At 31.9% G+C, this 16,674-nt stretch overlaps 2 protein-coding genes across 2 annotated transcripts; one reads left to right on the forward strand and one right to left on the reverse strand.

Moving 5' to 3' along the window:
* Nucleotides 1-7,306: 7,306 nt before the first annotated feature.
* On the reverse strand, nucleotides 7,307-7,896 carry LOC128201373 (uncharacterized). Its single transcript, XM_052898159.1, has 2 exons — nucleotides 7,763-7,896; nucleotides 7,307-7,653 (listed from the first exon to the last, which is right to left on the reverse strand). The coding sequence occupies exons 1-2, from the start codon at nucleotides 7,821-7,823 to the stop codon at nucleotides 7,307-7,309; spliced, it is 408 nt and encodes a 135-aa protein (XP_052754119.1). The 5' UTR covers nucleotides 7,824-7,896.
* Nucleotides 7,897-8,480: 584 nt separating this feature from the next.
* On the forward strand, nucleotides 8,481-11,277 carry LOC128201372 (uncharacterized). Its single transcript, XM_052898158.1, has 2 exons — nucleotides 8,481-8,617; nucleotides 9,142-11,277. The coding sequence occupies exon 2, from the start codon at nucleotides 9,147-9,149 to the stop codon at nucleotides 11,016-11,018; it is 1,872 nt and encodes a 623-aa protein (XP_052754118.1). The 5' UTR covers nucleotides 8,481-8,617; nucleotides 9,142-9,146; the 3' UTR covers nucleotides 11,019-11,277.
* Nucleotides 11,278-16,674: the final 5,397 nt, after the last annotated feature.

The following is a 16,674-nucleotide window of genomic DNA, read 5'->3' on the forward strand; positions in this document are numbered from 1 at the left end:
AAATTAGGAGAATTATCACTTACTTTTATTAATTCAAAAAGTTAATTAATTGGATTTTAGGAAATCAGTTCTTCAAAGAGGCAAAGATTGGCAACTGAAACACCGTTATTAATTCAACCGAGAAAATTATGTAGTCGCCCTAAATTTATTGATTGACCTATTTTAATATGTAAGAGTGATTCAATCCATGTGTTACTTTTAGATAAAAACCATATTTATTTATTTATTACATCCACTATAATATAATATTATAATAATCAATTGAAGATTCATAAACAAATAAAAATCTAAATAAAAGTCTTAGTAATATATAAATAAAGATTCAGGATATGGTCAATCGATATTCAAACTTTCATTAATAAAAATCTACGTTTTAAAAACACAAAACTGTCAAAAAGTTACCCAAATTTCTCAAAGGCCATTTTATTTTGATTCCAAAAATGTTTCTCTAACTATTTCACTTCTCCAAAACTTCGTGAATAGGTACAAAATTTTTGCTCAAAATTTCGAAAAAAATAAACAATCTGGCAACGCTATTAGTTACCATTATTAATAATTGCCTTATTACACCTGTATTTTCAATCTAAGTCATATACCTTTAGTACTATAATATACTTATAGTATATAGCTTAGATATACTAAATATGTCAGGTATATTTCGTACTTAGGTATACTAAATTACTTTTAATTTAAACAGAAAAGTGTACCAAGACATGTTATAAATACTCCTCACACGTCAGGTGTCATGTCAGGTGTCTACAGTATTTGGTAAGGAAACACGATAGCAATACGTCGTTTATAATGTTCACCTTTTGTTTGCTATCCATAATGGATTAGGACACCTCCGTTGGTTATCATGCAAACAAAATAATGGGATGGGGGCACGTGATCGCGTTGTATTACGCGCAAGTCATTGTGTCCGCGCGAGTGCTTGTTTGATTAATGCGAGGAAGAAGGTTTGTGGCGTATTCATATTAGAACATATTAATACCAAATCTCGTGTATATTTCCAAATAGGGTTGTCTGAAAATAGCGTGCTGCTACAAGCATATTAAGATATTACGCACATCTTATCTTACAAATATGTATGACATAATAATTGTAACTGGAATTGTATGATATTTATAAGTAAGAAAATATTGAGTTACAATGCAGTAACTAAAGTAATTAAAGAAAGACAATACTCAATTAAATATAATATTACCCAATGATAAATTTGTATTGTTCAAATTTTAGTGAGTTATAGACCGAACTTTGGTAACCGTCAACTTTGTAAACTTGCTTCAAATTTAATATATTGCCGTGGTTTACCGACTGAATTCCTGGAATTATGAAGTTTCATTAATATTTAAACAAATGAAAAAATATAAACTAATCAAATATGCGAGTTTTAAAAATATTACCTAAACCAATATTATGAATATTCGTGCCACTGAGGTGGCAAAGAAGCATACGGCGAGCTGTATGTTGGTAGAAAGTGACCGTGGGCATTATGTGGAAAATTCCTCTAAGCACAGTTTATTGTACAAGCGGTAGAACATGTAGAGTTAAGCAAAATCTCTTTCAAGATTTAAGGGTTCATTATTGCTTGTAAGCCTGGAATTATCGACAATTATTTGTCATGGTTAAGCTCAAAAAATATTAAACGTATTTAAAAAAAACCTTCATTTACAGTATTAGTGTAGTATGCTTTTTATATTTTAACTAGTAATCCGGGGCGGGTTGCTAGTTAAAATATCTCAATAAATTATGAAATATGAGATTTATCTCGGAATTTTGCATGTAGGCACATTCGTTGTTTGCCAACAATTACGAGCCAATATGGAAACGAAATATTTAATGTTAATATTGATATTTATGATTTTGTTCCTGAATAAATGACCGCCAGTGATCGTGGTCCCTTAAGAGAATTAGTCCGATTTCAAATATCCAATAAATAATCTCGTACCGTGCAATTTCGACGTAAATACGGAACGTGCCCATCACTTTGTAAATTTAAATAAGCTGGCTTTGTGTTATTTTCTCCTTTTTGGTCGTCATTGGTTTTGATGTTTACACGATTAGTTATTAGTAATATAAAATATTTTATATAAATATTTTCTGTCTATCAGTTGTTATTTGTCCACCGCTGAACATAGGCTTCCCCCATAGATTGTCATAAGAAACGGCCTTGAGCCACCCGTATCCACTGTCTCTCTGCAATGTATATTATTTGAGGTCGTCACTCCATCTACTGTGTGTGTAGAGCGGTGGGTCATCCTTCGCGCATTTGCTTGTACGGGGTCGCCACTCAAGAACCTTTCTCTCCCGTCGATTATCTGTTCTTCGAGCTATGTGACCAGCTATTTCAGCTTGCTCGTCCTATAAAAATTGTAGGTTTAATTTTATTTCAAAATTTTGATTTGAATATGTCGGTGAAACATCTTATTATTCATGGTTTTGTTTTATTTGCAAGTCTACGAATGTAAAAAAAATCTGAGTCGTTGGCATTCTTTGACGAAAGTGTTTTACCCGCAAAACAACGTTTATAAGACAGAAATATGGATAGAAAAATGACCTAAAACTAATACGGCGCGTTCAGCTGTTAGTACGAGAGACTTAAAATATTTTTTGGGTTTTTGAGTTATTGATTCATGAAATTTTAGTCCTAATAAGTTCTATAGCAGCGGTCGGGAACTAGCGGATCACGGGCCGCATGCAGCCTTGCGGCTTGTGGCCTGTTTTGTAAATGAAAATCTTTTAGATATAAAAGACTTTCATTTACAAAATTATTTTTATTTTATTGATTATAACTTCTTAAACAATAATTTTTTTTTAATGAGTATAGTTGTGATAAATTCTTGTGTAAGCTTATAATTTTTCAAAAAAAAAAAATGTTTTTACATTTTTATTATCACTGATATCAAAATTATGGACCCGTCTTTACTTCACTTTGCTACTAAGTGGCCCTTGCCTGTCAAAAGGTTGCCGATCCTTTTTCTAATAGTATGGACAGATGCTTTCTTACATCATACAGTTAACGATGAAGATTTCATCCTGTATATATAACTATTAAGTTTTTATTAAACATTCCAAATGGTCACGACGCTCAAAGTTCACAAAGGTCGACAAATTGCTAAACGCAACGAGATCGTCTAATCTATATTCTCTTCTTATTCCAAGGCGCTATACTGTTTGATTACGTTCCCTTTGTGAAGCTATTGACCAGTACCTTACGGGAACTTTTTTATATTAACAGGGCAACGGAACGTAAAAAAAAATTAATGGAATTGAAAGGAAAGAAGGATCTAGAAAAGTAAAATGTTTCATTCACATTTCTATTGGATTAGTAAGTAGTTTATTAGTTTGTCTTTATAAAAAATTAAAACACAAACTACATAATTAGAGACCAATAGAGTATTCTAAAGACTAATATATATTAAAAAGAGAACATTCGACTAAATTATTTATAAATGTTTATTTTCGGTAAAATATGCCAAAATATTTTTTAATAAAAATAAAGTTTTATACTTTAAAGTTTTTGATTCCATTCATGTTATTTCATTCTTTTTATCATGAAAAAAATTTTTGTGTAATTTATGACATTTTTAATATTAACATCAAATAAAATCAATAACATATAATAATAATTCAGGCTCGCGCTCCCATTACAACCGTTTAAAACTAAAAGTCCCAGATGGTTCCGAAACTAGTCGAGCTTTCTCGATCAAATTATACGTAAGTTAAACCTGTAATTATAACATTAAAATATAATGTGTACTTACGAAATTTAATAATAAAACAACTTATTATGTTGTTGAATGCGATAGTAGTCATATGCATTGTTCTATGGAATGCAAACGTTGATTGTATTAAGCGATGAAATATATTCTTTATGGCACTAAAACATACAGTAACAATAAAAAAATTGTAACAAAGTAAGCAAAGGCGAACTTATCCCAAACCAGATTTCTTCCAGTTAATCTAACACAGTGGCATAGGAAGTAGTGAGTGGGTAGTAGTGCCAAACAGATAACAACAATAATAAATATTTACGCAATTTACAAATCTATATATATATATATTATATATATATATATATATATATATATATATATATATATATATATATATATATATATATATATATATATATATATATATATATATATATATATATATATATATATATATATATATATAAATACAAGAAAACACAATAACGTCAGTCTTGTAATCATTAATAATAATAAAGTAAATCATCAAGCGAAGTTGGAAAGATAATATGATTTTAATCTTTTCTTTAAGGAATTGGTAGTAATCAAATTTGGATATTTTTTTTATTATTTCAAAAGTATTTAGTATTTATTCCTTAAGAAAATGTGTTAGTTATTTTTTATGGAGAGGAAAGATAATGTTTTCACGTGGCCGAAGCTATGGTAAACAGCTAGTTTCAATATAATTATTTCTTATATATTTCACTATATTAATTTTAAACAATTTTTTTTCATAATCTTTAACAAACAATGTTCTATTTCTAAATTTGTTCTTGCGAAATAACATTTATTTGAAGAAAAATAGAATTTGTATTTTTACATGAGCCGCCCAAATGCCCTGAGAGAAAATAAACAAACTGTCGTAAAATAAAACTGGGTATAATTTCTCTCACGTGGATTCATAGCCTGTACGTTCTGTTTGCGTCAATGATACCTACAGACGTTAGAATATCATTAGAATAATATTATATGGGAAGGTTCAACACTTCATTTGGGTATGAATATATGACACACGTAGAAAAATATACGTGTCTCTGCATGCCAATTTGGATATTACTTTATTTTTACTTAATAATAATAACATGTTACTCTTCAATTTACTTGGAATTGCTTAATTATTAAAAAAAAATGGAAATTGTTGGACTGTTTTATTCCCTACACGTCATTAATAGAAATTAATTGAGAGTTTATATATTTTTACCAGTTATTATTGGAGTTAAATATACTAAAATAACAAAATATTGATGATTTTAAAGTTTGAATTACTTAATGGGTAATGCAATTTCTTATTTGGCCTAACATAAGGCATGCATGATTGAATATACATATATTTCTTCTCAAAAGAACGATAGAGGGAACAAAGATAAAAATTAGATTAGTAGTTAGGGATACATTTAATTAGATATTTTCATAATTTAGAAAATGTATTTTTGTCGTCTCTGATGGAAAACAAAACTGGATAATATTGACGATTTTTGCAATTTATAATTATTTATTTATTCTAATGCATTAATGTACATAATAGAGAGTTGTTACAATGTTTTTGTGTTAGTACATGAACCCTGTTTGGGTATAGTAAAACTTAACCGATAGATAGTATATCGATAGATATAAAATACATGCATCGATGTCAATTTAGATGTTAGATTAGGTTTAATTACTTTTACAAATAATTGCTCGGTTTTGTAGATTTATCATGCAATAATTTCGATTCATATTAAATAATTATATTTATTAAATATAGAAATCTATTAAAGGAAAACTAAATACAATTTTCTTTTATACATCTTTTTTAGAATTTTGCGTACAACACTATCTACACTATCTTCAAAATTCTTCATCCATATGAATATAGTAAATAGTTATGATAATAGTGTAGGCTAGAATCTAAAGCTCGGTGGATTATTGTGACCTCACTTTGATAGTTTTTTATTCTATATTAATTGTAATTTGCCAAAGTTTTTCTGGTGATACTATTTAATCACTTTATGTGTTGTGATAGTTCCAGTATTATGCAATAATAACTGTCGTGAGTTATACTGTATTGTTTGCATTCATGTCCGCTTTACTCAAGTATATAACTTCATATAATTAATACAGGTTCTGCGATTTTCCGCGAGAGTAATATTCCGGTATTAGCGATCCGCGTGAAATCCATCGACCTCAATTCCATTGAGAACGCTCGGGATCAGATTGGGAGAAGTGCTTTTAGTGATATGCCTGCAAATCTGCATACTGGAATGACTTGTCGGTTCTCGTCGAGTTTGGAGTACATTAACACTTTAAAACATCATTAGCATTTTTAATATCGAGTAGGAAAACACAATGTAGAGCTTTAATAAATATTTTATACACAGGTAGTAGAATTAACCATTTGTTAAACAAATTGTTTAAATATTATGTCTCCTAATATATCAATGTTATATATACAACTTATGTATATAATTATATTATTATTGTTAGAGTCTGTCCATCTAGCTTCGGATTCGATAGAACATAAATAATTATAGTACTTTTGTGAATATTTTTTACAAAACAATATATATTCTTTATTGCACTTGTAAGTTACATATAAAATAATCTATTTATAAATGTTGTGAGCAAGGGTGGGCTTATCTCTGACAGAGATCTCTTCCAGTCAACCCAGTACAGTAAGAAAGCATTTCGTTATCGGGCAGCTGAAGTGCTACAACTATTAATACATAAACAAATATACAGTTAAATAAAATATTAAAATATATAATAAAATATTACATAAATACATACACTATAAATATATTTAATACCTACCTATTTATATAATATATGTTAAAATAAATTAATATACTACTTACATACAACAACTATTATGGTTATGATTACGCCAGATAAATAAAAGAAAAATAAATAATAATCAGAAATACTAAAATATGAATAAACAATTTTGAAACGAAAAGAATATGGAAAATAATAAAGAAAAGTGTAATAATGAGAAAAGTCGTGAGCTGAAGTATACTTCAAGTTTTTGCGGTATAAATAAGTATTGCTTTCATAATACCTTCTATAAATATGTAGGGGCTGTTTGTTTTCGTTGGGAGCTCGGATAAACAGATATTATTGTGTATTACTTACTGTGGCCTTGGAAACCTTCACTTGTGTAATGTATTTGATATATTAATTTAGAAGAATAAGCTAACAGAAGTATTTAGTCGACTACTGTTGTTTGGCAGTATATAACACTTAATTATGTGCTCCCTCTGGGAGTAAATGTCAACACAATAATCGTTTAAATATAGTTGGGAGTTATCTTTATTGTTAGTAACATATATAAGTACAGATGGGCAAAGCACCGGGTTTAAACCCGGTGCTTTGGTAAAAACCCAATAAACACCCATAAACTCCCATAATCACCCAAAAAAATAGGTTTTTACGTATTTTTTTGAAAATATGTAAGTAATACCAATAAATTATTTTTATAAATTGTATTGATCAATTCTACAATATTAAATAAAACGTTAACTAATAATATTTCAGGAAATTTTAAAAATCTATATATAATAAAATGAAAGTAATTAATTTTCAGTGTTTTCATGTTGCAGTTGATCAACATGTTGGCCTTTTGCTTCCCGTAGATACTTTAAAATTTCTTCATAACACCTCGTTCGCACACATGGCCGTATATATTTAAATTCTTGAGCCACTAACAGTCCGAAATACTCATTTCTTTTATCCTCTTCTCCATAAATTAAGCATTTAGAACAGTTTGTTTCTTCTTTCAGTAAATTTTCTTTTACTTTATCCTCGTTTTTTTTCTTTGTTGCGACGACGCTGGGTAAATCATCTGGACACTGGGTCTCACTATCGCCAAATATATTTGGAGATCGGCTTCGGCTACGGCTTGGCAGACATTTTTTTCTTTCTACAATTTTAAATTAAATTTATTAGAATAAATGCTTCGAACACACGCGATCTAAGTACCTTTTGTGTTTATTATACCTTACCTACCTAGGTATAAAAAGAGTACTTACGTAGATTTTCTTTTATTAACTGTTTTATACGAAGATCTTGATCTCTCAAATTAGCATCCATTTTACTTCCAGTGATTATCAACTAAATTAATAATCCACAAAGTATTAAATAACGTTTTTATGAAATATTTAGCACAAAAACAATACCCTTTAAATATCGATCGTCAGTAACTGTGGCTGACTTACCTATATTCTAGCAAGCAGGACTGCCAGATGTGAAGGGGAAATCCCCAATAAATTGTTGCATGTGACTGATGATGTGAGCATGTTCGTTTCATAATAAAAATGTTGCCAGGTAACCAAAAAGTCGTATGTTTTTGTGCGAATTACGATCATAATCTTTACGATCGTACATTAAAAAATAGACAAATAATAGTATGAGTACGATTTAAATCGTATATCTGTCAACCCTGCTAGCAAGACAGCGACAAAATCACGTTGCATAACAATGTAGCCCAAGCTTATATCTTATGAAATATACGGAAGAGATACGGACTTAGAAAAAACAGAAATGTTGTTCTTTGTGGAAGTCATTGATGAAATTCTATGTATTTTAGCCCGCAAACTTTCTTCAAACAAAAACAGCGCCATCTAGTATCGAGTTCTGTAATTATCTCTTTGTTTATGGATTTGAAGTAAGACCGCCACGCATGCAATACATTATGACTGGGGATTCCCCTATTCGTCGACGCTGAATATGAGGCGACGACAATCACTGTCAAACGTGTTCACTATTACTCTGACTCTGGTAACGTGACTTCCTGGTAACGTGTTAGGTAGGAAAAGCAGTAAAAAAGTGCATATTAAGGGAGCAGATTTGAAATAATATTTATACTTAACAAGAAATAATTAAAGGTAAGTGGATTTTTGAATGATACAATTATATCATGATCACTTAACAATTTTAACTTAAAATTAGATGTATTATTACAAGCTTTTATTTAGCTTGCGTTATGTAAATAAAAGTATGTAGGTATGTTCGTATGTTGATGCAATTATCCTCAATCCTCAACCGACTGGGATAAAATTTTCCATACACGTTTATTTTGGATGATAGTGCATAGTTAGCTGAGAGTCGTCATTGGATAATAATGGTGGATAGTCTAAGATGTGTACTAGATATTTATTTTTAACATAATATGCGTAAGTACCTAATCGAATTAAAGAAGTTGCTGAGAAAAATACAGAACAATACGATAATAAACTAGCGTCTGCGTTTAATCCTCCGAGGAGATGTAATTTTACAAAGGTTTTTTGTATTTATTTTATTATTTTTTTAATAAATTTATTGTAAATAACAAGAAATAATCATTGTAAAAAAATAGGCACTCTATTGTTGAATTTTCGTCAGACCAACTAATCATCGTTCATTTTTTTAGGTTCAATGGGGAGACCTAAAGATTTACGCATATGGGAGCACTACCGTACTTTACCAAACAAGTCTGTTTCTTGCAAGCTTTGTAATAAGGTCTACAAATTCAGTAATGCTGCCAAAATGCTTCAACATCTTATCACTTGTCCAAAATCTCCAGAAACATTAAAAGACTCTATGAAACTTATAAAAGATAGCTCGTCCAAAACCAAAATGTCTGGACTGTCAGAGATAGAGACAAATGATTCTTTTATAAGCCCCTCGTCGTCTGCTAACACTACAATAAATGCTGAGTTTCAAGACACCGATGATCATATAAAAACAGAATTAGCGAGAGCTATATTTGTAACAGGGACGCCATTATCGATGGTGCAACATCCTTTATGGATACAATTTTTCGAAAAATTGCAACCAAAATTTAAAATACCTTCACGTAAAGCTTTAGCGACAAAATACTTAGATAAAATATATAGAGAAATGCGTTTTGAGTTAAATGAGGAACTAAATGCTTGTAGTTACTTACACCTTCAGTGCGATGGCTGGTCTAATTTAAGAAATGAAGGAATAATAAACTTTCTTATATCAAAACCTCAACCTGCATACGTTAAAAGTTTGAATACAGAAAGTAATCCTCACACTAGTGAATACCTTAGCCAAGAAGTTGAAAAAGTAATGAAAGTGTATGGAGCAAATAAGTTTCTTGTACTTATTGGCGATAACGCTAGAAATATACAAAAGGCATTCGAATTAACAAAACTCAAATATCCACATGTTGTTCCTCTCGGTTGCTGTGCACATATCCTTAACTTGTTGTGCCAAGATATTGTAAAGATACAAGAAGTAACTGTGTTTATTATGCAAGCCATAAATATAATAAAAACTGTTAAAAGGAGTCAACGATTAAGTTCCTTGTTGATAAAATCAAGGCAGGGTGAAGATTCTACACAAACACTAAAATTGCCTTGTGCTACAAGATGGGGAAGTCATGTTACTTCGTTAAAAAGTTTGAAAGCAAATAAGATAGCTTTGCAAATATTAACAGTTAGAGAAGATGTGGTAATTTCAAGAGATATTAAAGATTTAATTCTAAGTGATGATTTCTGGACGAAGACAGGGGAATGTATAAGTATTTTGGAACCAGTCACTGAAAGCATATTTTACTTAGAGAGCGACCAGAATCGTTTGCATCGCACATACATTACATTTAGAGATGTACAAGCTAAGATACGTTTTGCATTAAATGAGATTTCGACATTGAGCGAAGAAAGCAAACAGCAGATTCTAACATCAGTATCTTCAAGATGCAATATGGCAATGAGGCCAATACATTTTGCAGCATATATTCTAGACCCCAGGACTCTAGGAGTCGAACTTACTCAAGAGGAAGAACTTAAGGGTATGGAGTTTATCTACAATTTAAGCCAACACTTAAGTTTGTCAAATGTAATGGCAGATTTGGCGTGTTATAAAGCTAAAGAAAACTTTTGGGCCAGAGGATTTGTATGGAGCTCATTAGATAGCATTGAGCCCCTAATATGGTGGAAAGGTATTTGTGGTTCCACTGAGTTAAGCAAAGTAGCGATTCGTATTCTATCAGCTCCCTGTACTTCGGCAGCCACTGAGCGTTCCTTTAGTATCCAAGGCTACATACATAATAACAAAAGAAATCGACTTACAACTGAAAGAACTGAAAAAATTTCATTCATTTGTTATAACTGGAATCTTAAACATAAAGCTGAATGCGAGGACATTCAGTTTAATGAAGAAAATACCTTAGAAGCTTTCATTGAGCAAGTAAATGAACATAACAGTTTAGACGAAATAGAGCCTATCGAACCTATACAATTCATCGCTTGTAATAACTCTGAATCTGACAGTGATTGACTGTAGTTTTACATTTTACTTTCATCTCTTTCTTAATAAACTCAAAATCAAATTAAAAGTTTTTTATTCTGTAGGCTGCATAATAATATTGTCTATGTCCAGTATAGTGGACGTCTTGCGGCTGAGATGACGATGATGAAGTACAAAATCATAAACACCCAAAAATTTGGGTGTTTATGGGGTTTAAACCCAATAAACCCAAAACACCCGGTTTTTACCCACCAGACTTTAAACCCACCCAGGTGGATTGCCCATCTCTATATATAAGCTATAAAAGTAGTTTTGTACAAAAACTAATTTGGAACCTGGAACTCTCTGATAGGATCTGTTTACCAAATTATTAATGTTGTGATAAGCTATTTTAAAAGGTTAATTTTAATTGATTTTATAATTGTTTAAGTATTATTTAATTATTTATTATTAATGTTTAAACATAACTGAAACATATAAATATCTTTATATACTTTAACATTCATAATTTAAGTAAGATTTAGATACTAATTTGTTGTTTAATGAAATATTCATTGGATCACGTGAAATCTGATATGAAATACTCAACATCTAAACCAGAGATATTTTTGTAATTTTTGCCTTTTACGTAAATTGGTCCAATCGAGAACAAGCTCGAGTTACAAAGTTATTCAATTTATTTCAAATAAAAGTACTCGTATTTGCCACGTTATTGTCAAGATTTTTTTTTGTCTTTTTTTGGTTATATTAATCAACATTGAATGCTAAATAAGTGGACTATTTACTTGATGGAGAATGATAAGCATCGGTTATAGACGTACGAGTAAGTAGGTATATTACATTTGGTATATTTTAAAATATATTGTGATGCTTATGATACTCCTCATACCCTATACTTGAGGAATAAGCTGTTATGGATCCATGTCATGTTATTTCGCTGCCCTTTTCAAACCCAAAGACAGCCATGCAAACTCAGTAGTTGGGAGGAAGGGATTGTTAGTAATGCGGACTACTAGTCCCATTGCTAGCAATATACCTTGTCAAGTCAACCTCCATATGGTCCCCTTTAAAAAATCATCGTGCTGAATCCTAAGTGTATTCATCAAGATGGGCTAACTGACCTGCTTTTTCTGGTGCTTCGTTAGTTTGAACCGTTAACGCGGGCGGAGTTTCCATTCCATTATCTAGTAGCTCACGGAACTCTCAGAACCCTTTGTAATTTTTAATTTAAAACAAAACAGTAGCACCATGGTAGAAATACTAGTAGCATAGAATACCTATACAGATGGCTTTTATACAAAGCTTCTCTCTAGTGAATTGATCAGAGAATGTGACATGTCTTCTGATTATTTCGACATTGTGTGCTGGTTTATCAATTTGACAACATGATAGCGACGTGTGTTCTGAGGCAACTAGTTACCTACATTCGTTTTCAATTTCCGACAGAACAAAGGCACATAGAGCGATTGGCAATAAAAACGATAAAAAAGCCAGCGTCGCAAAAAAAGAAAAAGCATTTTATTTTTTGAGTCAATACAATATATTACGGCGTTTTCGGCATAAGGTATTGGTTTTTGTTCTACAATGCTGATTATATGGTTTTGTGATGAATTCGCTATTTGTATGAAGGTATCTTATGTTATAATTGGATGAAAACGTAGGAAATGTTAGGACTATTCTTATTATTATAATTGTGATACTGTGAAGTTTGTTTGTTGCCTTTTAACGCCTTAACCATTTTACCAGAGGAGGATTTTGTATAAAAGTCGTTTGCTTGGATATCTATACCCAATTCGTTTCTACCGTGAAGCAGTTGTGTTTGCATGACTGTGTTTCGGTTTGAAGGGTGGGACATGGTAGTAAATTTACAAGGTACAAAAGTACCTTAGACTTCAGGAATAGTAACACGTGGGAGGCATCATAGGCGAAACAGTATACTTTGTTATGTCCATGGTCTATTTATCTCTGTAGGCGACGGTTACCACTTGCCAACGGAAAGTGATGGACGGTAAGTGGGAACGACAGAACTGTCTGTTTGCTTGTCATTCTAAGTTGCATAAAAAACCATACACTGAAACTTGGTTGGGTGGACAAGTCCACTTTTTATCCCAGTTACGCAGACGAAGTCGCGGGTGATATGTAGTATTATAATACTTATTATCGTTTACAAGTGGGCGTAAATATCCCTTCGTAAATGGAGAATATAATATTACTATTACCATGATGGCCAGATAAGCCTGGTATAGAGTTATTTCGAATTTCCTTTTTTACTTTGCGTTGTTTATTTATTACTTTAGTTGATTTTAAAGACATCTTACTATTTAAATTTCATTTTAATAGTAAATGACTTGTTTTTGAAAATATTTGTTTTTAGTTTGTAAAGTTTATTTTATTATTATAATATGCACAGCTATAGCTGCTTTATGGCAGAAAGAAGTAACCTAGCCTTATATAGGCAAAATTCTGCCGTTTGCAGACAGATTAGAATCTATAGTTGCTGGCTCTGATGGTGAGACAAATTGGTTTCGTAAGGCTTAGTAAGATTAGATCCTCATTGTGATATCTCAGGACTAATCAGAAGTCCCGATAAAACGTATTAAAGCCGCGTTGTACTTATAGTATCTTGTAGCGGATTCATAAAGGAAGAGAGATATCACTCAAAAACTGTTCTAGAATGGCACCGTTGAATTACTCAAACGAGAATAAAAAGAACCCGTGAAAATTTCATTAGAACCATGAAAAAAGAGATACACTTTATAGTTCGCTTCAAAATATTACAGTAGAAATTGCAACAAAAGCAAAAATAAAAAGAAAAAAGAACACAGAAAAGCAATAGGCAACCTAAAGTGCAGGCTACACTGAGAGCTACATGAACTTATTATCGATTAGCTTAGTTTACTTCACTTAACGTACATAGAATTGTGTGAGTTAAATAAAGTAACAAAAACTATTAGGGTGCACACGGAAAATTCAGGATAAACAAAATTGTATTAACGAGAGTGTTACGAGCGAGGGCTTCCCTTCATCCTTGTTTAAAGAGCGGTTAGCTTTGCTGGCATTATCAATGTACCTAGTTCACACAGTTCAATGAGTTTGCTTGGCTTAGCACTGTACTTCGTAGTGAATTAAAGTATGAAATGACGCCGTAGTTATGTTAGCTAAGTTAAAGAAGTTAGGTTCGCTAAACTTAGCTTTCAGTGTGGCTGGTGATTTTTTTGCTAAAAAAGATTTATTAAAGAAAGCCTTTAGATGGAGAGGAGTAATTATAAACAATTTTTAGGTATGGTTATACCTATTCTAAATGATCAGTTATAATTAATAGTCAAGGCACGCGAAATAGTTTCCTTTAATACATAATTGTGAAATGTTTTGTTCAACAGAGCGTGCTTTATACGTAATAATCAATTTTGATGGAATATTAATTAATTCTTGCGAGGATCATTTATTATTCTGGAAATTTCCTTAAAGTATTCAGGTGGTAGTTTGGTAGTGTAATAGTGTATTCTATTATGTAGAGGTACCGCTGTGCTAACAAGCTCTACTCCCTTTGATATAAGAATTTCCGTATACGAGTAAACTTGTGTAGGTCATTAATATACTGTTATTAATATACATATATTAGAGATATAATGGTTTATAAAGTAATTACTATGTAATACCATATCAGCTGTTAATTGTCCACTGCTATATGTCTCTTTCTATTAAGAGGGTTTTATCAGTAGTTGTCTCGCTTGGCAAGCGGATTGGCAACTGAAATTAGGCTTTGGAGATGTTTCAGGAGGAACGCTGCTGCCCATTCTCGCCCTTAGTCACCTCTTACGACACCTATGGGAAAGAAAGGGGTAGCTATTGTCGGGAACAAGCAGCAATTTTTTTTAACATATTAATATTATATAAAGTAATTATTTTAACATAATTGAAGATAGTTTTATATGGTTAGATAAGCATGAGAAATTACAGTCACATTTCCAGGTATATTGTGTTCAAGAAGGATGTTTTAGGTTCACCAGGTGGAGACTTTGTACAAAAGTCGTTTGCTTGGGTACCTCTGTCCCATTCGTGTTTCTACCGTGAAGCAGTTGTGTTTGCATGGCTGTGTTTCGGTTTGAAGGGTGTGATATGGCGTGAATTTACTGGGTACAGAGGAATAACACCCGAGTCCTCAGGAATGGCAACGCATGGGGGGTATCATGGGCGAAACAGTATACTCTGTTATGTCCATGGTACTGCTCATGTTTATAGGCGACGGTTACCACTTTCCATCAGGTGGGCCGTCAGCTTGTTTGCCATTCTAAGTTGTATAAAAAACAAAAACAAAAGGTTTATCAAAAAGTTTTTAATCGACAATGCGTCTGGAATTATAGTCAAAAAGTGTACACGTTACAAATTTTGTTTACAATGACAGCTGTGCAACATGTTAGTAAAGTACTTGTCCAGATATTCTCCCGTTGTAATTAGTAATTTTATAGTATTGTTATAGTATTCAATAATTTAAATACTGTAACAAATAACAATTTACATTTAACAAAGGACCGTTTGATTTTTATAATCGCTTTTGCCACTCTTGGCAGGCGGGCTAGCAATCGCAGTTAGGATTTTGGTTTAGGTTAGGTTATTACAATTTTGGTATTTTTTTGTTGTATCCACTCAAATCAAAAAGTCAAGTGAAAACGTAGTTAATAATATCTATTCAACTTTTTTATAATTATGTCACCAAATCGTATCAAGTAGTCTTCTTTGTAATGATTATTTTTATTATAAGCCAACCAAGAGGTACAGTATATGATTTTATTTTAAGGTTTCCTATTATTATTATTTTTTATGGGTGTAAATGGTATGGTAACCCCGCCTGCGCACTAGTGAAGGTTGATAGATGGGAATGAAAACAGGTCAGTTAGCCCAACATGATGAATTCATCAGAAATTAACCATGATAGTTTCCAGGGAGAAACGCGAGGAGGTCGACCTGGTTGGGTATATTGCTAGCAACAGGATTCTCAGTCTCCATTACTAACAATCCCTTTCCCCCCGGTTTCCTATTATTACACTGGGTTAAATGAATGAAATAAAATATAACAAAGTAAAAAGTAATAACTCTGTAATTTTGTTTAAGATTATTTCCTGTACAAGTTGATTTGATGAAAATACCATCAAGATGATTAAGAAGCGTTGCGGGTAAGTAATGAAACCTTTGCGGAGATTTACGCGCCACATGAAAATGTTCTCGTGAAAAGAGGCGATGTTTATTTATATACTAACGTTAATGGGCGCTTTTTAATTTAGCCTAGCGTGGTATGATATTTATTAATATGATCATAGGATATAACAGTCTGTTAAATGTATGGAATTGTATGGAAAAGAAAATAATATAATATATAAACGATAACATACTTAAAGAGGGAGACTTTGTACAAAAGTCGATTGCTTGGGTACCTCTGTCCCATTCATGTTTCAACCGTGAAGCAGTTGTGTTTGCATGGCTGTGTTTCGGTTTAAAGGGTGGGATATGGCGTGAACTTACTGGGTACAGAGGAATAACACCCGAGTCCTCAGGAAAGGCAACGCGGGGGGGGGGGGGGGGTATCATGGGCGAAACCGTATACTCTGTTATGTCCATGGTACTGCTCATGTCTATAGGCGACGGTTACCACTTTCCATAAGGTGGGCCGTTAGTTTGTTTGTCATTC

This window comes from Galleria mellonella, unplaced genomic scaffold (genome assembly GCF_026898425.1).
Source record: "Galleria mellonella isolate WM207_F2 unplaced genomic scaffold, CSIRO_AGI_GalMel_v1 utg40, whole genome shotgun sequence".
NCBI classification, from domain to species: Eukaryota; Metazoa; Arthropoda; class Insecta; order Lepidoptera; family Pyralidae; genus Galleria; species Galleria mellonella.